Source organism: Scyliorhinus torazame, chromosome 1 (assembly GCF_047496885.1).
Source record: "Scyliorhinus torazame isolate Kashiwa2021f chromosome 1, sScyTor2.1, whole genome shotgun sequence".
Classification (NCBI taxonomy): domain Eukaryota; kingdom Metazoa; phylum Chordata; class Chondrichthyes; order Carcharhiniformes; family Scyliorhinidae; genus Scyliorhinus; species Scyliorhinus torazame.
The window spans coordinates 368,280,527-368,305,157 of NC_092707.1; the positions used below are offsets into that span (position 1 = coordinate 368,280,527).

At 49.9% G+C, this 24,631-nt stretch overlaps 1 protein-coding gene across 2 annotated transcripts in view; it reads left to right on the top strand.

Moving 5' to 3' along the window:
• Positions 1-24,631, top strand: part of LOC140426504 (CAP-Gly domain-containing linker protein 4) — a 628,408-nt gene that overhangs the window by 313,932 nt on the left and 289,845 nt on the right. Inside the window, exon 10 of one of the 2 annotated variants that reach the window (XM_072511376.1) lies at positions 15,372-15,449. The exons of the other annotated variant lie outside the window; for it this stretch is intronic. Within the exon in view, the coding sequence (XP_072367477.1) occupies positions 15,372-15,449 (78 nt within the window). The remainder of the gene's footprint in view (positions 1-15,371; positions 15,450-24,631) is intronic. 2 annotated transcript variants of the gene reach the window in all.

Genomic DNA, 24,631 nt, shown 5'->3' on the forward strand with positions numbered 1-24,631 from the left:
TGAAGATGCGGAGGATTCTGCACCTTTGAGGCGGCCCGACGCCGGAGTGGTTCACGCCACTCCTTCCTGCCGGAGTTGCTCGCCCCGCCGATTATGGCAGAATCCCGCCCAAGATCTTGAAAGGTCTTGACGGGTTGGTTGTGGAAAGGATATTTAGTCTTATGGAAGAATCTAGAACCGGGGTCACTTTTTTCCAATTAAGGCCACGCCATTTAATAAGGGCATAGGAGGTCCACACTGAGTAAAATAAAGAACCGCTGTGCGAAGGTGCTTGTGAAATTGGTGGGGGAGGGGGTCTTTGCTAACCCTCACGAGGTGGACCTGTCCCACCGATCACTACGACAGAAACCGAAATCCGGCGATCCACCACGGGCAGTCATAGTCTCCCTTCATAGATTTCTCGATTATGAGCGGATCTTGAAATGGGCGAAGGTCACGAAGGAAAGCTATTGGGAAAGACAGTGTTCAAATTTACCAGGACATTGAGGCTGAACTGGCAAAGTGACGAACTGGGTTCAACAAGGCCAAGGCAGTTCTTTACAAAAAAGTGGAGCGATTTGGAATGGTGTACGCAGCTTGACTGTGGGTCACGCTTAAAAACAAGGACCATTACTTTAATATGCTGGAGGAGGCGAATGACTTTGTGAGGAGGATCGGACGAGGAGAGATTTGATTGTGGTTATAGGATGTTTTTTGGAGTTTTTCGAATTTTGCACGTTCATGTATATAGTTCCTGTCACTGTTCGTGCTTTTGCTATTTGGGGTCCTGTGTTCCACTTCTTCTCGCACGTGATAGCATGGAGTAGTTTGATTGGTCAATTAGAGGTGTGGACTATTTTTTTTTTAAGATATATTTTATTCAAGATTTTTTGGCCAAACATAACAGTACATAGTGTTTCCTTTATACATCATTAAAACAATATAAATAACAATGGTCAGTTTTAAACAAATCAATAAATAATATATGAACAAAATCAAAAACAAAACTAAATGGCAACTGCCTTGTCCACGATAAATACTCTCCAAAAATACAATCCAACAATCCAATATACAATTACATATACCAAATACCTATGCATATACAATAACATCCCTGAGAGTCCTCCTGATTCCTCCCCCCCCCCCTGGGTTGCTGCTGCTGTCTTCTTCTTTTCCATTCCCTCTATCTTTCTGTGAGGTATTCGACGAACGGTTGCCACCGCCTGGTGAACCCTTGAGCCGACCCCCTTAGAACGAACTTAATCCGTTCCAACTTTATAAACCCTGCCATGTCATTTATCCAGGTCTCCACACCCGGGGGCTTGGCTTCCTTCCACATGAACAATATCCTGTGCCGGGCTACTAGGGACGCAAAGGCCAAAACATCAGCCTCTTTCGCCTCCTGCACTCCCGGCTCTTCTGCAACCCCAAATATAGCCAGCCCCCAGCTTGGTTCGACCTGGACCCCCACCACCTTCGAAAGCACCTTTGCCACCCCAACCCAAAACCCCTGTAGTGCCGGGCATGACCAGAACATGTGGGTATGATTCGCTGGGCTTCTCGAGCATCTCGCACACCTATCCTCTACTCCAAAAAATTTACTGAGCCGTGCTCCAGTCATATGCGCCCTGTGTAACACCTTAAATTGTATCAGGCTTAGCCTGGCACACGAGGACGATGAGTTTACCGTACTCTGAGATCACTCTATCCTGCACCTCCTGCATCGGGAGCTGCGGGAATTCCCTCACCTGTTACCTCGCAAAAGCCCTCAGTTGCATATACCGAAATGCATTCCCTTGGGGAAACCCATATTTTTCCGTCAGTGCTCCCAGACTCGCAGACGTCCCATCTACGAACAGATCTCTCAATTGTGTTACCCCTACTCTTTGCCATGCTCCAAATCCCCCATCCATTCTCCCCGGAACAAACCTATGGTTATTTCTTATCGGGGACCGCACCGAGGCTCCCGTCTTTCCCCTATGCCGTCTCCACTGCCCCCAAATTTTCAGTGTAGCCACCACCACCGGGCTTGTGGTGTATTTCTTCGGTGAGAACGGCAACGGCGCCGTCACCATAGCTTGTAGGCTAGTCCCCCTGCAGGACGCCCTCTCCAATCTCTTCCACGCCGCTCCCTCCTCTTCTCCCATCCACTTACACACCATTGAGATATTGGCGGCCCAGTAGTACTCACTTAGGCTCGGTAGTGCCAGCCCCCCCCTATCCCTACTACGCTGCAAAAATCCCCTCCTCACTCTCGGGGTCTTCCCGGCCCACACAAAACTCATAATACTCTTCTCAATTCTTTTTAAAAAAGCCTTCGTGACCACCACTGGGAGGCACTGAAACACAAAAAGGAATCTCGGGAGGACCACCATTTTAACCGCCTGCACCCTCCCTGCCAGTGACAGGGACACCATGTCCCATCTCTTAAAGTCCTCCTCCATCTGCTCCACCAACCGCGTTAAATTTAGCCGATGCAATGTACCCCAATTCTTGGCTATCTGGATCCCCAAGTACCGAAAGTCCCTTGTTACCTTCCTCAACGGTAAGTCCTCTATTTCTCTGCTCTGCTCCCCTGGATGCACCACGAACAACTCACTTTTCCCCATGTTCAATTTATACCCTGAAAAAACTCCAAACTCCCCAAGTATCCGCATTATCTCTGGCATCCCCTCCGCCGGGTCCGCCACATATAACAACAAATCGTCCGCATACAGAGTTACCCGGTGTTCTTCTCCTCCCCTGAGTACCCCCCTCCACTTCCTGGAACCCCTCAATGCTATTGCCAGGGGCTCAATCGCCAGTGCAAACAATAATGGGGACAGAGGACATCCCTGCCTCGTCCCTCTATGGAGCCGAAAATATTCAGACCCCCGTCCATTCGTGACTACGCTCGCCATCGGGGCCCTATACAGCAGCTGTACCCATCTAATATACCCATCTCCAAAGCCGAATCTCCTCAGCACCTCCCACAAATAATCCCACTCCACTCTATCAAATGCTTTCTCGGCATCCATCGCCACCACTATCTCCGCTTCCCCCTCTGGTGGGGGCATCATCATTACCCCTAGCAGCCTCCGTATATTCGTATTCAGCTGTCTCCCCTTCACAAACCCAGTTTGGTCGTCATGGACCACACCCGGGACACAATCCTCTATCCTCATTGCCATTACTTTGGCCAGAATCTTAGCGTCCATGTTCAGGAGGGAAATAGGCCTATAGGACCCGCATTGCAGCGGGTCTTTTTCCTTCTTTAGGAGGAGCGATATCGTTGCCTCTGACATAGTCGGGGGCAGCTGCCCCCTTTCCCTTGCCTCATTAAAGGTTCTCATCAGTGGCGGGGCCAGCAAGTCCAAATATTTCCTATAAAGTTCAACTGGGAATCTGCCTGGTCCCGGGGCCTTCCCCGCCTGCATGCTCCTAATTCCTTTCACTACTTCCTCCGTTTCAATCTGTGCTCCCAGTCCCACCCTCTCCTGCTCCTCCACCTTAGGAAATTCCAGCTGGTCCAGAAAACACATCATTCTCTCCTTCCCATCTGGGGGCTGAGCTTCATATAATCTTTCATAGAATTCCTTGAACACTCCATTCACTCTCTCCGCTCCCCGCTCCATCTCTCCCTCCTCATCTCTCACTCCCCCTATCTCCCTCGCTGCTCCCCTTTTCCTCAGTTGGTGGGCCAGCAACCTGCTCGCCTTCTCCCCATATTCGTACTGTACACCCTGTGCCTTCCTCCACTGTGCTTCTGCATTACCCGTAGTCAGCAAATCAAATTCTACATGTAGCCCTTGCCTTTCCCTGTATAGTCCCTCCTCCGGTGCCTCCGCATATTGCCTGTCCACCCTCAGAAGTTCTTTCAGCAACCGCTCCCGTTCCCTACTCTCCTGCTTTCCTTTATGTGCCCTGATTGATATCAGCTCCCCTCTAACCACTGCCTTCAGCGCCTCCCAGACCACTCCCATCTGGACCTCCCCATTATCATTGAGTTCCAAGTACCTTTCAATACACCCCTTCATCCTTAAGCACACTCCCTCGTCCGCCAATAGTCCCATGTTCATTCTCCAGTGTGGACGCTGTTCTTTTTCCTCCCCTATCTCCAAGTCCACCCAATGTGGAGCGTGATCCGAAACAGCTATAGCCGTATACTCCGTCCCCGTCACCTTCGGGATCAGCGCCCTTCCCAAAACAAAAAAGTCTATCCGTGAATAAACTTTGTGGACATAGGAGAAAAATGAAAACTCCTTACTCCTAGGTCTACTAAATCTCCAGGGGTCTACTCCTCCCATCTGCTCCATAAAGTCCTTACGCACCCTAGCTGCTGCCGGCCTCCTTCCATTCCTGGACCTCGATCTGTCCAGCTCTGGTTCCAGCACCGTGTTAAAATCTCCACCCATTACCAGCTTCCCCGCCTCTAGGTCCGGGATACGTCCTAGCATGCGCCTCATAAAGTTGGCACCATCCCAGTTCGGGGCATATACGTTCACTAAGACCACCGCCTCCCCCTGTAATTTGCCACTCACCATCACGTATCTGCCCCCACTATCCGCCACTATGGTCTTTGCCTCAAACATTACCCGCTTCCCCACTAGTATAGCCACCCCCCTGTTTTTCGCATCTAGCCCCGAATGAAACACCTGCCCCACCCATCCTTTGCGTAGTCTGACCTGGTCAATCAGTTTCAAATGCGTCTCCTGTAGCATAACCACATCTGCCTTAAGTTTCTTTAGGTGTGCGAGTACCCGTGCCCTCTTTATCGGCCCGTTCAGCCCTCTCACATTCCACGTGATCAGCCGGGTTGGGGGGCTCTTTACCCCCCCCCCCTTGTCGACTAGCCATCCCCTTTTTTTAACCAGCTCCTCACCCGGTTCCCACGTAGCTGTCCCCCCCCCCAGGTGGCGCCACCCCGCCCCGCCCACCCCACCCCATACCAGCTCCCCCTTCTCCCCAGCAGCAGCAACCCATTTACCCCCCCCCCCACCCCACCCGCTAGATCCCCCACTAGCGTAATTGCACCCCCCATGTTGCTCCCAGAAGTCAGAAAACTCTGGCCGACCTCGGCTTCCCCCGTGACCTCGGCACGCACTGTGCGACGCCCCCTCCTTCCTGCTTCCCTGTTCCCGCCATAATTATCATAGCGCGGGAACAAAGCCCGCGCTTCCCTTTTGGCCCCGCCCCCAATGGCCGACGCCCCCAGCTCCTCCACCTCCCTCCCTCCCTCCCCCACAACAAGTGGAAGAGAGAAAAGTTACCGGGTCGCAGGATTAACAACTTAAAAATCATCTCTCCTCTCCCCCCTTTTTCCCCCCTCTTCGCCCCCCATATTCGCCCCACCACTTTGTCTCAAACGTTCTTTTTTTTATATAACCCACTTATTCCAATTTCTCTTCGACAATAAATGTCCATGCCTCATCCGCCGTTTCAAAGTAGTGGTGTTTCCCTTGATGTGTGACCCACAGTCTTGCCGGCTGCAGCATTCCAAATTTGACCTTCCTTTTATGAAGCACCGCCTTGGCCCGATTAAAGCTCGCCCTCCTTCTCGCCACCTCCGCACTCCAATCCTGATATACGCGGATCACCGCGTTCTCCCACCTACTGCTCCGAGTTTTCTTTGCCCATCTGAGGACCATCTCTCTGTCCTTATATCGGAGAAATCTCACCACTATGGCTCGGGGAATTTCTCCAGCCCTCGGTCTTCGCGCCATAACTCGATAGGCTCCCTCCACCTCCAACGGACCCGTCGTGGCCTCCGATCCCATTAACGAGTGCAGCATCGTGCTCACATATGCCCCGACGTCCGCCCCCTCTGCACCCTCGGGAAGACCAAGAATCCTTAAATTCTTCCTCCTCGCATTATTCTCCAGCACCTCCAGCCTTTCCACACACCTTTTATGGTGTGCCTCGTGCATCTCCGTCTTCACCACCAGGCCCTGTATATCGTCCTCGTTCTCGGCAGCCTTTGCCTTCACGACCCTAAGCTCCTGCTCCTGGGTCTTTTGCTCATCCTTTAGCCCTTCAATCGCCTGTAATATCGGGGCCAACAGCTCCTTCTTCATCTCCTTTTTAAGTTCTTCCACGCAGCGCTTCAAGAACTCGTGTTGTTCAGGGCCCCATATTAAACTGCCACCTTCCGACGCCATCTTGGTTTTTGCTTGCCTTCCTTGCCGCTGCTCTAAAGGATCCACCGCAATCCGGCCACTTTCCTCTCCTTTTTCCATCCATGTCCAGGGGGGATTCCCTTCTGGTTTACCGCACAGTGCTTTTAGCTGTTAAAATTGCCGTTGGGGCTCTCATTAAGAGCCCAAAAGTCGACTTCCGGGTGCGGCGATGACCAGCTGAGTCGCAATTTCGGCAGCTCCCGGTGGAACGGACTTTTGGGCTCTTAATAAAAGCCCCAACGGCAATTTTAACGGCTAAAAGTACTGTGCGGTGAACCAGAAGGGAATCCCCCCTGGATACGGATGAAAAAAGGAGAGGAAGGTGGCCGGATTGCGGTGGATCCTTTAGAGCAGCGGCAAGGAAGGCAAGCAAAAACCAAGATGGCGTTGGAAGGTGGCAGTTTAATATGGGGCCCTGAACAACACGAGTTTTTGAAACGCTGCGTGGAAGAACTCAAAAAGGAAATGAAGAAGGAGCTGATGGCCCCGATATTACAGGCGATCGAAGGGCTAAAGGAGGAGCAAAAGACCCAGGAGCGGGAGCTTCGGGTCGTGAAGGCAAAGGCTGCCGAGAATGAGGACGACATACAGGGCCTGGTGGTGAAGACGGAGATGCACGAGGCACACCATAAACGATGTGTGGAAAGGCTGGAGGTGCTGGAGAACAACGCGAGGAGGAACAACCTAAGGATTCTTGGTCTGCCTGAAGGTGCGGAGGGAGCGGACGTCGGGGCATATGTGAGCACGATGCTGCACTCGTTAATGGGAGCGGAGGCCCCGGCGGGTCCGCTGGAGGTGGAGGGAGCACACCGAGTGATGGCGCGAGGACCGAGAGCAGGAGAAATTCCAAGAGCCATAGTGGTGAGATTCCTCCTTTTTAAGGACAAAGAGACGGTCCTTAGATGGGCAAAGAAAACTCGGAGCAGTAAGTGGGAGAACGTGGTGATCCGCGTATACCAAGATTGGAGTGCGGAGGTGGCGAGAAGGAGGGCGAGCTTTAATCGGGCCAAGGCGGTGCTTCACAGAAAGAAGATAAAATTCGGAATGCTGCAACCGGCAAGACTGTGGGTCACATATCAAGGGAGGCACTTTGAGACGGCGGATGAGGCGTGGGCTTTTATCGTGGAAGAAAAATTGGAATGAGCGGGTTATTTTAAAAAAAAAAGAACGTTTGAAACAAAGTGGTGGGGCGAGTATGGGGGACGAAGAGGGGGGTAAAAAGGGGGGAAAGAGGAGTTTTATGTTATTAATCCTGCGATGTGGTAACTTTTCTCTCTTCCACAGGAGGTGGTGGGGGGAGGAAAGGAGCTGGAGGAGATGGGGCGTTGGCCATTGGGGGCGGGGCCAAGGAGGAAGCGCGGGCTCGGTTCCCGCGCTATGATAATCATGGCGGAATAGGGAAGTAGGAAGGAGGGGGCGTCGCACGGTGCGAGCCGAGGTCACGGGGGGAAGCCGAGGTCGGCCAGAGTTTGCTGACTTCTGGGAGCAACATGGGGGGTGTAACTACGCTAGTGGGGGAACTAGCGGGGGGGGGGTAATTATTGGGCTGCTGCTGCTGGGGAGAGGGGGGAGCTGGCATGGGGTGGGATGGGCGGGGGAGCACCGCCTGGGGGGGACACAGCTGGATGGGAACCGGGTGAGGAGCTGGAAAAAGGGGATGGCTAATCGACAAGGGGTGAGGGGTAAAAAGCCCCCCAACCCGGCTGATCACGTGGAACGTGAGAGGGCTGAACGGGCTGATAAAGAGGGCACGGGTACTCGCACACCTTAAGAAACTTAAGGCAGACGTGGTTATGTTACAGGAAACGCACTTGAAACTGATAGACCAGGTGAGACTACGCAAAGGTTGGGTGGGGCAGGTGTTCCATTCGGGGCTAGATGCGAAAAACAGGGGGGTGGCTATATTAGTGGGGAAGCGGGTAATGTTTGAGGCAAAGACTATAGTGGCGGATAGCGGGGGCAGATACGTGATGGTGAGTGGCAAACTACAGGGGGAGACGGTGGTTTTGGTAAACGTATATGCCCCGAACTGGGATGATGCCAATTTTATGAGGCGTATGCTAGGACGCATCCCGGACCTAGAGGTGGGAAAGTTGGTAATGGGGGGAGATTTCAATACGGTGTTGGAACCAGGGCTGGACAGGTCGAGGTCCAGGACTGGAAGGAGGCCGGCAGCAGCCAAGGTGCTTAAAGATTTTATGGAGCAGATGGGAGGAGTAGACCCGTGGAGATTTAGCAGACCTCGGAGTAAGGAGTTTTCGTTTTTCTCCTATGTCCACAAAGTCTATTCGCGAATAGACTTTTTTGTTTTGGGAAGGGCGTTGATCCCGAAGGTGAGGGGAACGGAGTATACGGCTATAGCCATTTCGGATCACACTCCACATTGGGTGGACTTGGAGATAGGGGAGGAAACAGAAGGGCGCCCACCCTGGAGAATGGACATGGGACTAATGGCAGATGAGGGGGTGTGTCTAAGGGTGAGATGGTGCATTGAAAAGTACTTGGAACTCAATGAAAATGGGGAGGTCCAGGTGGGAGTGGTCTGGGAGGCACTGAAGGCAGTGGTTAGAGGGGAGCTGATATCAATAAGGGCACATAAAGGAAAGCAGGAGAGTAGGGAACGGGAGCGGTTGCTGCAAGAACTTCTGAGGGTGGACAGGCAATATGCGGAGGCACCGGAGGAGGGACTGTACAGGGAAAGGCAAAGGATATACGTAGAAGTTGACTTGCTGACAACGGGTACTGCAGAGGCACAGTGGAGGAAGGCACAGGGTGTACAGTACGAATATGGGGAGAAGGCGAGCAGGTTGCTGGCCCACCAATTGAGGAAAAGGGGAGCAGCGAGGGAAATAGGGGGAGTGAGGGATGAGGAAGGAGAGATGGAGCGGGGAGCGGAGAGATTGAATGGAGTGTTCAAGTCATTTTATAAAAAATTATACGAAGCTCAACCCCCGGATGGGAGGGAGAGAATGATGGGCTTTCTGGACCGGCTGTAATTTCCCAAGGTGGAGGAGCAGGAAAGGGTGAGACTGGGAGATTGAAATAGAGGAAGTCGTGAAAGGAATTAGGAGCATGCAGGCGGGGAAGGCTCCGGGACCGGATGGATTCCCAGTTGAATTTTACAGGAAATATGTGGACTTGCTCGCCCCGCTACTGATGAGGACCTTTAATGAGGCAAAGGAAAGGGGACAGCTGCCCCCGACTATGTCTGAGGCAACGATATCGCTTCTCCTAAAGAAGGAAAAGGACCCGCTGCAATGCGGGTCCTATAGACCTATTTCCCTCCTAAATGTAGACGCTAAGATTCTGGCCAAGGTAATGGCAATGAGGATAAAGGATTGTGTCCCGAGGGTGGTCCATGAGGACCAAACTGGGTTTGTGAAGGGAAGACAGCTGAATACGAATATACGGAGGCTGCTAGGGGTAATGATGATGCCCTCACCAGAGGGGGAATCGGAGATAGTGGTGGCGATGGATGCCGAGAAAGCATTTGATAGAGTGGAGTGGGATTATCTGTGGGAGGTGCTGAGGAGATTTGGTTTTGGAGATGAGTATGTTGGATGGGTGCAGCTGTTGTATAGGGCCCCAGTGGCGAGTGTGGTCACGAATGCACGGGGATCTGCATACTTTCGGCTCCATAGAGGGACAAGGCAGGGATGCCCTCTGTCCCCATTATTGTTTGCACTGGCGATTGAGCCCCTGGCAATAGCATTGAGGGGTTCCAAGAAGTGGAGGGGAGTACTTAGAGGAGGAGAAGAACACCGGGTATCTCTGTATGCGGATGATTTGTGGTTATATGTAGCAGACCCGGCGGAGGGGATGCCAGAGATAATGCGGACACTTCGGGAGTTTGGAGAATTCTCAGGATATAAACTGAACATGGGGAAAAGTGAGTTGTTTGTGGTGCATCCAGGGGAGCAGAGCAGAGAAATAGAGGACTTTCCGCTGAGCAAGGTAACAAGGGACTTTCGTTACTTGGGGATCCAGATAGTCAAGAATTGGGGTACATTGCATAGGTTAAATTTAACGCGATTGGTGGAACAAATGGAGGATGACTTCAAGAGATGGGACATGGTATCCCTGTCACTGGCAGGGAGGGTGCAGGCGGTTAAAATGGTAGTCCTCCCGAGATTCCTCTTTGTGTTTCAGTGCCTCCCGGTGGTGATCACGAAGGCTTTTTTCAAAAGGATTGAAAAGAGTATCATGAGTTTTGTGTGGGCCGGGAAGACCCCGAGAGTGAGGAAGGGATTCTTACAGCGTAGTAGGGATAGGGGGGGGCTGGCACTACCGAGCCTAAGTGAGTACTACTGGGCCGCCAATATCTCAATGGCGAGTAAGTGGATGGGAGAAGAGGAGGGAGCGGCGTGGAAGAGATTGGAGAGGGCGTCCTGTAGGGGGACTAGCCTACAAGCTATGGTGACGGCCCCATTGCCGTTCTCACCGAAGAAATACACCACAAGCCCGGTGGTGGTGGCGACTTTGAAAATTTGGGGACAGTGGTGAAGGCATAGGGGAAAGACGGGAGCCTTGGTGGGGTCCCTGATAAGAAATAACCATAGGTTTGCCCCGGGGAGAATGGATGGGGGATTTGGAATATGGCAAAGAGCAGGAGTAACGCAACTGAAAGATCTGTTTGTGGATGGGAAGTTCGCAAGTCTGGGAGCGCTGACCGAGAAATATGGGTTGCCCCAAGGGAATGCATTCCGGTATATGCAACTGAGGGCTTTTGCGAGGCAACAGGTGAGGGAATTCCCGCAGCTCCCGACGCATGAGGTGCAGGACAGAGTGATCTCAAAGACATGGGTGGGGGACGGTAAGGTGTCAGATATATATAGGGAAATGAGGGACGAGGGGGAGATTATGGTAGATGAGCTGAAAGAGAAATGGGAAGAAGAGCTGGGGGAGGAGATTGAGGAGGGGCTGTGGGTGGATGCCCTGAGTAGGGGAAACTCATCGTCCTCGTGTGCCAGGCTAAGCCTGATTCAATTTAAGGTGTTACACAGGGCGCATATGACTGGAGCACGGCTCAGTAAATTTTTTGGGGTAGAGGATAGGTGTGCGAGATGCTCGAGAAGCCCAGCGAATCACACCCACATGTTTTGGTCCTGTCCGGCACTACAGGGGTTCTGGGTGGGGGTGACAAAGGTGCTTTCGAAAGTAGTGGGGGTCCAGGTCGAACCAAGCTGGGGGTTGGCTATATTTGGGGTTGCGCAAGAGCCGGGAGTGCAGGAGGCGAGAGAGGCCGATGTTTTGGCCTTTGCGTCCCTAGTAGCCCGGCGCAGGATACTGTTGATGTGGAAGGAAGCCAAGCCCCCGGGGGTGGAGACCTGGATAAATGACATGGCAGGGTTTATAAAGCTGGAACGGATTAAGTTCGTCCTAAGGGGATCGACTCAAGGGTTCACCAGGTGGTGGCAACCGTTCGTCGAATACCTCACAGAAAGATAGAGGGAATGGAAAAGAAGAAGGCAGCAGCAGCAGCCCGGGAGGGGTGGGGGGGGGGGCGGGTGGGGGGGGGGGGGGGGGGGGGGAACCAGAAGGACTCTCAGGGTTGTTAATATACATGTATAATATGTATAGGTCGTTGCTATAAATAATTGTATATTGGACTGTTAAATCATATTTTTGGAGAGTGTTTATCTGAGACAAGGCAGTTGCCATTTAGTTTTAGTTTTCGTTTTTGTTATATATTATTTATTCTTTGTTTATAAAACAGGTCATTGTTATTTATACTGTTATATTATTGTGTAAAGGATACACAATGTACTGTGATGGTTGACCAAAAATTTTCAATAAAATATATTTTTTTAAAAAGTGCCCAAAAGTCCGTTCCACCGGGAGCTGCCGAAACGTGCGACTTAGCTGGTCATCGCCGCACCCGGAAGTCGACTATTTATTGTTTTGCCTAATATGTATTTTTGGTTTGGGTGAGGGACTGGGGTAAGTGGGTATCTGGCCCTTTCTGGTTGGGATATTCCTTTTTTTTCTCTCTCACTGACTTGCTGGCTAGGGCCCCTGGCTAGTGGTTTTGCTAGCTAACGGAAGCAAAGTGGGGGTTGGGCTGTGGCTAGATACTTGGGGTGGGAGTGGTTTCTGTTTTGTTTGTTGGGTGAGGTAATGAGTTTAGGTTGGTTGGGTTTTCTGTGTTGGGGGTGGGAGGGGGAGGGAAAAATCTGCGTCCCCATTTCAGAGTTGGAAGATACAATGTCGGTCATTTCGGCATTGAGAGGAATTGGAGGCATCACAGCAGGTTGTTTCGGCAATGGAGATCCAGGACAGGTTTCTTTTGAGGGACCTCACGAGGGATCAATCTCCGTGAGCGAATGTGATCCAAATGCCATCTCATCAGTTGCCCCCGGACCCAAACTTGGTAAGAGACTGGTCCTGTTTGGCGGATGACAATCTCAGAGAGCCAGCAAGCACCGTCGTTGAAGTTACGAATCAACACCCGTGTCGTCAGGTGCGAAGTGTCGAAGAGGTCGATGTAGAACCAGGCAATTGCATATCCTGGATATGGCGCACCTTCACGACGATGTCCGTGATAATCAAACTCTGTCGTGTACAAAGCCTACGACCCTTTACCATCTCAGCGGGGGCTGCCCCAGTTAATGCATGTGGCGCGGTCCTGTACGAGATTAAAAGTCTTGCCAGTCTTGTGTCCATTGAGCCCGAAGTCTGTTTTGTTAGCCCTCTTTTAACCGTCTACACGGCCCTCTCTGCCAAGCCATTCGGTGCCGGATGGTATGGGGAGTGCGGACATGGCGAATCCCGTTACTTTTCACAAAAGTGGCAAACTCTTCACATGTGAAAGAGGCCCCGTTATCTGCTACGAGCATTTCTGGGATTCGGTGATTGGTTAAGGAAATGCGCAATCGCTCAAAGATCGCCCGGGAAGTGATCATTACCATTTTGTGGACCTCCAGCCATTTTGAGCAGTCATCCAAAAGGACGAGAAACATTGAACCCAGGAATGGACCTGCGGAATCGGCATGTACGCGAGCCCTGGGGCGTTCATGCCACTACCACAGGTGTGCCGCTGCGGAGAGCTTCTGATGCTCTTTGAGATAGAAAGATAGATGATAGATGGAGAACTGTTGGGCTAAAATCTCAATATACGTGTCCAAACTTGGCCACCAGACGTAGCTTCTCGCCAGCACCTTCACTTGGGACATCCGGGGTATCTTTATGAGGGTCCTTCAACACAATTGCCTGGCCCTTTACTGCAACAACAACCTTTGTGATCCACAGGAGGCTACCATCTTCCACGGTTAGCTCCGACAACCTGGAGGAGAAAGCCTTCAACTCCCCTGGTAGCTGTCGATGCTGGCTACCGTATAGCACCGGGTGCCTCACCTTGGCAAGTACGGTGTCAGTTTGCATCCAATCATGAATACTCAATGCAGTGACGGGCAAGAAGTCCACAAAATTCAGGACAGCGACTCCATTGCTGAGTTTGCGGATTCGGTCTGATTGATCGATTGATTGATTTGATTTATTGTCACATGTACTGAAGTACAGTGAAAAGTATTTTTCTGCGGCCGAAGGAACGTACACAGTACGTACATAGTAGACAAAAGAATAATCAATAGAAAACATTGACAAATGGTACATCGACAAACAGTGATTTGTTACAGTGCGGAACAAGGGGCCAAAACAAAGCAAATACATGAGCAAGAGAAGCATAGGGCGTCGTGAATAGTGTTCTTCCAGGGAACAAATCAGTCCAAGGGGGAGTGGTTGAGGAGTCTTATAGCTGTGGGGAAGAAGCTGTTCCTATGTCTGGATGTGCGGGTCTTCAAACTTCTGTATCTTCTGCCTGATGGAAGGGTCTGGAAGAAGGCAATGCCTGGGTGGGAGCGGTCTCTGATAATGCTATCTGCCTTCCTGAGGCAGCGGGAGGTGTATACAGAATCAATGTGGGGGTGGCAAGCTTGTGTGATGCGTCAGGCTGAGTTCACCACACTCTGCAGTTTCTTGCGATCTTGGACCGAGCAGTTGCCAAACCAGGCTGTGATGCAGCCGGTTAGGATGTTCTCTATCGCACATCAGTAGAAGTTTGTGAGAGTCGATGCAGACATGCCAAATTTCTTTAGCTTCCATAGGAAGTAGAGTTGTTGTTGGGCTTTCTTGACTGTTGCATCAACGTGAGTGGACCAGGACAGACTGTTAGTGATGGTGACCCCCAGGAACTTAAAGCTATCAGCCTGCAGGGGAAGACGGCATGCACAATCTGGATCCCTGAGTGACAGTGAACACGACTTTGAGGTTGGACCGTTATCCTTTACTGTGCATCGAGGATGAACATTAGCCAGTGACTGGACATTTATGAAACTGGACATGAGTTATGCTTATCTACAGCTGGATGCTCGAAAGAGTATTCGTAAGCATCAAATAACAAGGCCCAACGCTGAATCCTCACAGACAAAATTGGCGGGATCATCTTGTCTTCACAGAAGAGACCCGGCAATGGCTTGTGGTCTGCAACGCTAAAGAAATGGCAGCCATAGACGTACTGATGGAACTGTTTTACAACGAATATGACTGCCAGACCTTTTTCTATTTGGGCATATATTATCTCAGCTGTAGTCAGCATCCAGAGGCAAAGGCGAACAGATGTTCACGGCCATCGCTCATCCGATGATATAGGACTGCCTCAATCCCAATCGGCAAAGCATCACATGTGACATATAATGGTTTAGAAGCATCGAAATGCGCCAACACCCCCACGAGGTCAACCGCTGTTTCACCTTCTTAAACGCCTCATCCTAGGCCTTGCTGCATTCCCAAGACTGGTACTTCTTGAGGAGCAAGTGAAGGGGGGCCAGGATGATTGCTAGATTCAGAATAAATTGTTCTTAATAATTTACTAGTCCAAGAAAAGAGTGAAGCTCAGTGGTGTCTCGCGGGGTGGGGGCCATTGCAATGGGTCTCACTTTCTTGGCGACCAGGAACAGTACTGTGCACTGTGTACATTAAAGGGTAAAATAGAGTTGAGATCAGCATGTGGTGAGTCACCAGACACAGGTAGGCTGCAGCTAGAGTGGGGGAAGAGATAGTTGGTGTCCAAACTATATATTTTTATATTTTATTAAAGGCTGACTTCCTGGCAGTGTATTGGTTGTCGGCAGCATGAATTAAATAGTTCGGATTTAAACATTTGGCATGTTAATCCATTTAAACATGTACTTGTTTTTTTCACTTTTCTATCTGACCATGAAATAATTTTTACATCAAAAGGTCTACCTCCTTCCAAAAAGTATCCCAAACACCCCATACCAGTTCAGGACATTACCAAACCACAGGCTGGAACAGAAGGTATACAGTGTAAAGTGCAATTGGAATTAGATTTTTAATGTCAAAATAACCTGCTAACTTTTTAAAAAAGTCGTTAAAATCAATTGTTGCATGTGTGGTGCTAACTCTGACATTCTTGCCTTTTTGCAAAGATTGTGACAGCAATGGCATGTTTTCTGCTGTTCCTTTGCCTTGTTGTGCTTCTTAATCAGTTTGCCAATATTAAGATTAAGGTAATATATTAAAATTGCTTAACATTTTTAACTGCTTACATCCTAGATTACTTGTCCTACCAATATTGTCACTGGGCCTATTTATTGTTATTAGGATAAAGTATAAGAAATGTTTCATATGCTTTAATGTGAAATAATCTTAAATTTTCATTTAACATATTCTGCACTCTGCTGGAGCTGAACTGGCTGGTCACTTTTCCTTGTGAAACTCTTTCATTCACTTTAATTTCTCCACCTTTTTCTCCACTTTTTAGTGTCTATTTTCTATACTTAAGTTTTTCACTCCTCACTTTCATCTCTCTCTTTATTGTGTGTTTCACAATTCATTTTGCTTATTCTCTCTGAATTCATTTTAATTTCTCTCCCTTACTTTATTCTCTTTCTTCACTTTTTTCTCTCCATCCCCCTTTTCCTACATTTCTATTTTTCTCTTCAACAATATCATTTTCTACAGCCTGTCACAGAAGAGCAGCACTGCTAAGATGAGGTTGTTGGCCAGGGCTGTCAGTCAGCTATGGAGTGGTGCTTCAAGACATTTACCAAGAAACACAATACAAAAAAAAGTGAGACGGAGTCTTTCAAATAAGCAGAGGCAGAAAAGAGGAAATAGCTCTGGCCACATGTTGCTTTGAACTGACCTGACTGTCTGGGACAATGGTTTAATCAGTGAATCCATCTCACAGCTCCTGTAATAATTTTAAATATTCTTTCATGGGATATGGGTGTCACTGCTTGTGCCAGCATTTATTGGTGACCCCTAACTGCCCTTGAATTGAGTTGCCTGATAGACCATTTCAGAGGGCATCGCTATAGGTCTAAAGTCATCTGTAGGCCAGACCAGGTAAGGATGGTCGGTTTCCTTCCTTAAAGGACATTAGTGAACCAGATGAGTATTTATGACAATCGCAACATGATCATCATTAGACTTTTATTGAACTCAAATTTTACCATCTGCCCTGGTGGGATTTGAATCCAGGCCTCCACAGCATTACCCTTGGGTCTCTGGATTACTAGTCCAGTGACAATACCCCTACACCACCACCTTCCCTCCAACAGCTGCAGACATTTTCTCTCCTGCCTATTTCCAAAACTGCGATTTTGGATTCTGTCAATTTAAATGGATTGAATGGGTATCTACATAAGTAGCAACACAGCTTGGCCACCTGCTAGTTGGCATAAATGGAAATTGTGCTGTTGGAAAGCTGATAAGGACCAGTGCAAGGAGGCACAGTCAATGATTATTGAGCAGAGCAAAAATGGGCACTTCTCCAGCAATATTAGTTCGCAACCAGCTGCTACAAGAAACATCGACATAGAAATGCTATGGCACTGCACACACTTTCAGGCACAAAATGAACATCTAAGTATCTAATATGGCTTGATGTGCTGCACCTACCACATTTACAGACTACCCCTTTGGTGTCTATAGCAGACCAGAATTATTTAAAATGATGGATAAAATATTTGACTTAGGGTCTGGCATGTTTTTCTGATACTGGTCTGTCCCAATGAGTAGAAGTAGCATAAAGAAGAGGAAGAGAAGAAAAAGCAACATTAGCCATCAGTAGATAGAAGTGCCAAAGTTATCAAAGACAGGGGCTGAATCCTAACTCACAAAAAAGGGTGGGTCAGATATTAAAAGAAATTGAAACATGATCCCAACCCGTCTCCAATCCGTCTCCAATCCGCCCTCCTCTGTTTCAAAGGAGGAAGGATGAATGATGGGTGACCAATGCGTTCACAAGAGGTGGGCTTGTCATTTAAATATTACAGTGAAGATACACAGTCTCATCACAACAGTGATTCTATTTTCAACTTTTGTCATTTAGATTTCCCAAGCGTTGGGAAACCTGACAAGTGAGAAGATGTGAGAAGGGTTGAATGCATGCCTCAAGTACCCTTACAGTGCTGCCTGTGAGTCGGTCTGAGCAGTAGTGTTTCCTCCAGGCCCAACCACTCCCCATGATAGGGCAGCACGGTAGCATTGTGGATAGCACAAATGCTTCACAGCTCCAGGGTCCCAGGTTCGATTCCGGCTTGGGTCACTGTCTGTGCGGAGTCTGCACATCCTCCCCGTGTGTGCGTGGGTTTCCTCCGGTTGCTCCGGTTTCCTCCCACAGTCCAAAGATGTGCGGGTTAGGTGGATTGGCCATGCTAAATTGCCCATAGTGTCCAAAATTGCCCTTAGTGTAGGGTGGGGTTACTGGGTTATGGGGATAGGGTGGAGGTGTGGACCTTGGGTAGGGTGCTCTTTCCAAGAGCCGGTGCAGACTCGATGGGCCGAATGGCCTCCTCCTGCACTGTAAATTCTATGATAATCGATGATCTCTCTACTGTCCCCGTCGCAATCGGACCTCACCCCATCCACCACCAGCTCCCCAATCAGCAGCTGACTTTTCCCCCAGGGAATGGATTATACCCTTGCCAGAAATAAGATCTCCCCCAATTCCCCCATTGGACCTACCTGCTCTTGGGCCTGTTTGGCTACAGCCGTGAACTACAGAAATTCTCATTTATCAGGCCTCTAGCCCATCAATCAGTCTGGCTGTGGGCAGAAAACCTACAGATAAACTCCAGGGACTCGGTCTACTGGCCGCCTTACGCTCTAGTGAGAGTGCAACCTGGCCGGTATGTCCTGGGAGAGGCCTCCCGCGGGCTTCACAGCAGCCTTTTCAGCCTCGCGGGATATACCCAAGTCCTACGAGGCGTCGGAATCAGAATCCCGCCCAAAAGGGGCATGACGAAACAGCACACGCCTACGTATGTTTTAAACCTATGTAGGCAGGCTTACCTGGGATCTACCAGCCACCCCAACGAGGATGCAGCCTGGTGCTGTTCAGTACTGTTCCACACAAATATGGAGCAGATGGAACGGCACCCGGAGGGTCTCCCAGTCCATTTGAGGCCCCTGTGTGGCCAGGGGTAGTGCAGGCTGGTTCCCTGGCCCTTCCCTTGTAACGTGAGCACCCTGGCACTGCCCAGCTGGCACCTTGACATTGCCGCCTGGCACTACCAAGGTTCTCAGATGGCATTGCCAAGCTGGCAGGACCACTTCTAGGGGGTAGTGCAAGGCTGCCAGTGTGGCACTGCCAAGGGACAGGGCCTGAAGAGGACCATGCCCATGAAAGGAGGGTGGAGGGTGGCTATGAAGGGTTGGGGGTTGCAGGGCAGGTAAGTAGGGGCCTCTGGGAGGTTGGGGGGGGGGGGGTGTGACGGGGTGGGGGGGGGGGTCCTGGAGCGTGGGTCTGTAAGGGAGTGTAGGGGGGCCTGAAGAGGAGGGACCCCATAGCGGAGAGTCCTTGTGGAGGTATGGAGTAATGCCCATGTCAGTGGGGGGTGACATTGCCCCTGGGTGGTTGTGTGAGAGACCCACAAGCTCACTTAGAGAATAGGGGCCCCTTACAAAATGGTGGTCCGATCTCAGAGTTCAGCTCTCCAGTGCTGAAAATAATTCTATGTGTGTGCTAAACTGGATTCTCTGCTGTCAGGATTCTCCGTTGTGCTGGCAACGCACCCACGCCCAGTGATTTCCCAATAGCGTGGGGCTGCCCAAAATAAGAAATCCCATTGGCCAGCTGGCAGGACAGAGAATCCTGCTGCCGGCGGAGGAGCGCCACGCCAGAAAACTGTTGCGGCAGGATGGAGAATCCCACCTACTAAGTGTCGTTTGATAGCGGTGGGAAACTCGCCAGCAGAGTGGGTAGAAACTCCCTGCCAAACCCACCACAAACAAATTTGAAATTCTTGCATTAAAATCCGCCTCAGGGCTATAAAAGCTCAGGAGGCCTGCAAAGGTAAAACCAAAAGAAGTTTAATTCGACAGTGATGCACGATCAATGACTACTAAAGCTAGATGTTTCCCCCAGCAGCTCAGGTACAGAAAGAAGGCTGCTGGGGTGGCACGGGCTCTTATACCCCACCTTGCAGGGCAGAGCTACCATACAGCTTGACCAATGGGAAACATACAATATCTACCAATGGTGTTCCAGCATTACTAGGGACCGTAATACCGCTCCACAGACTACCACAGACAGCAAAAGGCCAAGGTCCCAAACAGGGCTACCGTTCTAGTCGGTCCAAGTCTGATCCAGTTTGGACCGGCTTTTACAGGTTGATTGCCACCGGCCCCAGCTAATGGGCTTCCGCCCACTAGCGGGGGGAACTTGCATTCCATGAGGCCCACGGGGAGATGAATTGGGGTGTCCCCGCAGATCTCATGAGAATTATTATATCCTCACCCCCCCCCCCCCCCAAAAGTTCGAAGATCCCTTGGTAGCCAGTTGTAGAGGGGGTCTCCTTCGCCGGTTTGCCCATGGCTGTGCTTCCTGCAACTCTGGGGCTGGGTTCGGGGGGGGGGGGGGGTGTATTGTGTCAGGGAGTGCCTTTTTCACATCTAACGTCGACAGGGTCCAGCGGAGTGATAATGTCATCTGAAAGTACTGAGGGTACCATGTCCATATCAGACGCCGAGTCATCTGTATCCTGCCGACCTGGGCACAGGTACCTAGTGGGGAATGCACCTTGGTTTGCAGATGGCAGATGGGGTGGGGGGCTGTGCTGAGGGACAGATTCATCCGATGTTTGCTCCGGGGCAGGCTCCCTGCCTTGAGATTGTCTAAATGCATTTGCATTGTTCAATCTCCAGTCCTGACCGAGTATGAGTCTGGTTCTGTATTCCTCACTATGGTCCCTGGGATCCGCTGGGCACCGTCCCCGAAATTCCGAACGTGGGCCGCGTCGCCAGGTTTACTTCTTCTGAAGGCCTGCTCCTTTTCTACCTTCCCGCTAACGTCAAACTTAGGCAGGTCCTGAGGCATCATCCCATCAGTAACTGCCGGTGCTAACCCGGTTGTAGCGTGTGGTGTGGTCTGGTAGGTAATCAGGACTCATGCCAGCTTTGCATCAACGGGGTCTATTGTCTGTTTTCATGCCCCATTTAAATGTCTGGACTTCCCGTTCTGCCAGACCGTTGGAAGATGGTGATATGGGGCAGTTCGGATATGCTTCATCCCATTAATGCGCTTAAATCCTTGAAATTCCTCACTGGTAAAGGAGGATCCATTATCAGTGACAAGCACCTCTAGAATCCCGTAGGTGCTGAAAGACTGATACAACTTCTCTATGATGGCATGAGAAGTGGTGGAAAGCATTTTGTGCACTTTGAGCAGACGTCAGTTAGCAGCAGAAATATTGATCCCAAGTAGATGGGATCCCAAGCCCAGCGAAGATGGGATGCAACTGCACCCAGGGGAGTCCCGGCCACTCCCACAGGTAGAGCGATGCTGATAAAGGGACTTACTGGTGCTCTTGGGAAGCTGCGGATTGCTGCATTAGTCGCTCAATGTCGCCATCAAGTTCTGACCATCACATGCCGCTAGCGAACATCTTCATTTTAGAAATCCCCGGATGTCCACTATGCAAGTCCTGCAAGATGGTTCGCTGACCTGGCTGCGGGGCAACCACTCGGGCTCCCCACAGGATGATGCCGTCCCCTCCATGCAAAGCTCCTGCTGCTTTGTCGTATTACTCCACTATTCCACCGGAAGCCTCCCCTGCAATCCACAATGTAGGATGATATGTCGCAGTTTGGCCAACATAGAACATAGAAAAATACAGCACAGAACAGGCCCTTCAGCCCACGATGGTGTGCCGAACCTTTGTCCTAGATTAATCATAGATTATCATAGAATTTACAGTGCAGAAGGAGGCCATTCGGCCCATTGAGTCTGCACCGGCTCCTGGAAAGAGCACCCTACCCAAGGTCAACACCGCCACCCTATCCCCATAACCCAGTAACCCCACCCAACACTAAGGGCAATTTATCATGGCCAATCCACCTAACCTGCACATCTTTGGACTGTGGGAGAAAACCGGAGCTACCGGAGGAAACCCACGCACACATGGGGAGGATGTGCAGACTCCGCACAGTCAGTGACCCAAGCAAGAATCAAACCTGGGACCCTGGAGCTGTGAAGCAATTGTGCTATCCACAATGCTACCGTGCTGCCCTTAAGAACAAATTAATCTACACTATATCATTCTACCGTAATCCATGTGCCTATCCAATAGCCGCTTGAAGGTCCCTAATGTTTCCGACTCAACTACTTCCACAGGCAGTGTATTCCATGCCCCCACTGCTCTCTGGGTAAAGAACCTACCTCTGACATCCCCCCTATATCTTCCACCATTCACCTTAAATTTATGGCCCCTTGTAATGGTTTGTTCCACCCTGGGGAAAAGTCTCTGACTGTCTACTCTATCTATTCCCCTGATCATCTTATAAACTTCTATCAAATCGCCCCTCATCCTTCTCCTTTCTAATGAGAAAAGGCCTAGCACCCTCAACATTTCCTCGTAAGTCCTACTCTCCATTCCAGGCAACATCCTGGTAAATCTCCTTTGCACCTTTTCCAAAACTTCCACATCCTTCCTAAAATGAGGCGACCAGAACTGCACACAGTACTCCAAATGTGGCCTTACCAAGGTTTTGTACAGTTGCATCATCACCTCACGGCTCTTAAATTCAATCCCTCTGTTAATGAACGCTAGCACAACATAGGCCTTCTTCACAGCTCTATCCACTTGAGTGGCAACTTTCAAAGATCTATGAACATAGACCCCAAAATCTCTCTGCCCCTCCACATTGCCAAGAACCCTACCGTTAACCCTGTATTCCGCATTCATATTTGTCCTTCCAAAATGGACAACCTCACACTTTTCAGGGTTAAATTCCATCTGCCACTTCTCAGCCCAGCTCTGCATCCTATCTATGTCTTTTTGCAGCCGACAACAACCCTCCTCACTATCCACAATTCCACCAATCTTCGTATCGTCTGCAAATTTACTGACCCACCCTTCAACTCGCTCATCCAAGTCATTAATGAAAATCACAAACAGCAGAGGACCCAGAACTGATCCCTGCGGTACGCCACTGGTAACTGGGATCCAGGCTGAATATTTGCCGTCCACCACCACTCTCTGACTTCTATCGGTTAGCCAGTTCGTTATCCAACTGGCCAGATTTCTCACTATCCCATGCCTCCTTACTTTCTGCATAAGCCTACCATGGGGAACCTTATCAAATGCCTTACTAAAATCCATGTGCACTACATCCACTGCTTTACCTTCATCCACATGCTTGGTCACCTCCTCAAAGAATTCAATAAGACTTGTAAGGCAAGACCTACCCCTCACAAATCCGTGCTGACTATCCCTAATCAAGCAGTGTCTTTCCAGATGCTGAGAAATCCTATCCCTCAGTACCCTTTCCATTACTTTGCCTACCACCGACGTAAGACTAACTGGCCTGTAATTCCCAGGGTTATCCCTGTTCCCTTTTTTGAACAGGGGCATGACATTTGCCACTCTCCAATCTCCTGTTGACAGTGAGGACGAAAAGATCATTGCCAACGGCTCTGCAATTTCATCTCTTGCTTCCCATAGAATCCTTGGATATTTCCCGTCAGGCCTGGGGGACTTGTCTATCCTCAAGTTTTTCAAAATGCCCAACACATCTTCCTTCTTAACAAGTATTTCCTCGAGCTTACCAGTCTGTTTCACACTGTCCTCTCCAACAATACGGCCCCTCTCATTTGTAAATCCTGAAGAAAAATACTCGTTCAAGACCTCTCCTATCAATTCAGACTCAATACACAATCTCCTTCTACTGTCCTTGATCGGACCTACCCTCGCTCTAGTCATTCTCATATTTCTCACATATGTGTAAAAGGCCTTGGGGTTTTCCTTGATCCTACCCGCCAAAGATTTTTCATGCCCTCTCTTAGCTCTCCTAATCCCTTCAGTTCCCTCCTGGCTATCTTGTATCCCTCCAGCGCCCTATCTGAACCTTGTTTCCTCAGCCTTACATAAGTCTCCTTCTTCCTCTTAACAAGACATTCAATCTCTCTTGTCAACCATGGTTCCCTCACTCAACCATCTCTTCCCTGCCTGACAGGGACATACATATCAAGGACACGTAGTACCTGTTCCTTGAACAAGTTCCACATTTCACTTGTGTCCGTCCCTGACAGCTTATGTTGCCAACTTATGCACTTCAATTCTTGTTTGACAACATCGTATTTGTCCTTCCCCCAATTGTAAACCTTGCCCTGTTGCACACACCTATCCCTCTCCATTACTAAAGTGAAAGTCACGGAATTGTGGTCACTATCTCCAAAATGCTCCCCCACTAACAAATCTATCACTTGCCCTGGTTCATTACCAAGTACCAAATCCAATATGGCCTCCCCTCTGGTCGGGCAATCTACATACTGTGTTAGAAAAGCTTCCTGGACACTGCACAAACACCACCCCATCCAAACTATTTGATCTAAAGAGTTTCCACTCAATGTTTGGGAAGTTGAAGTCACCCATGACTACTACCCTGTGATTTCTGCACCTTTCCAAAATCTGTTTCCCAATCTGTTCCTCCACATCTCTGCTACTATTGGGGGGCTTATAGAAAACTCCCAACACGGTAACTGCTCCTTTCCTATTTCTGACTTCAACCCATACTACCTCAGTATGCAGATCCTCCTCGAACTGCCTTTCTGCAGCTGTTATACTATGTCTAATTAACAATGCCACCTCCCCACCTCTTTTACCACCCTCCCTAATCTTATTGAAACATCTATAACCAGGGACCTCTAACAACCATTTCTGCCCTTCTTCTGTCCAAGTTTCTGTGATGGCCATCACATCGTAGTGCCAAGTACTGACCATGCCTTAAGTTCACCCACCTTATTCCTGATGCTTCTTGCGTTGAAGTATACATACTTCAACCCATCTCCATGCAAGCAAGTACTCTCCTTTGTCAGTGTTCCCTTCCCCACTGCCTCACTACACGCTTTGGCGTCCTGAATATCGGCTACCTTAATTGCTGGACTACAAATCCGGTTCCCATTCCGCTGCCAAATTAGTTTAAACCCTCCCAAAGAGTACTAGAAAACCTCCCTCACAGGATATTGGTGC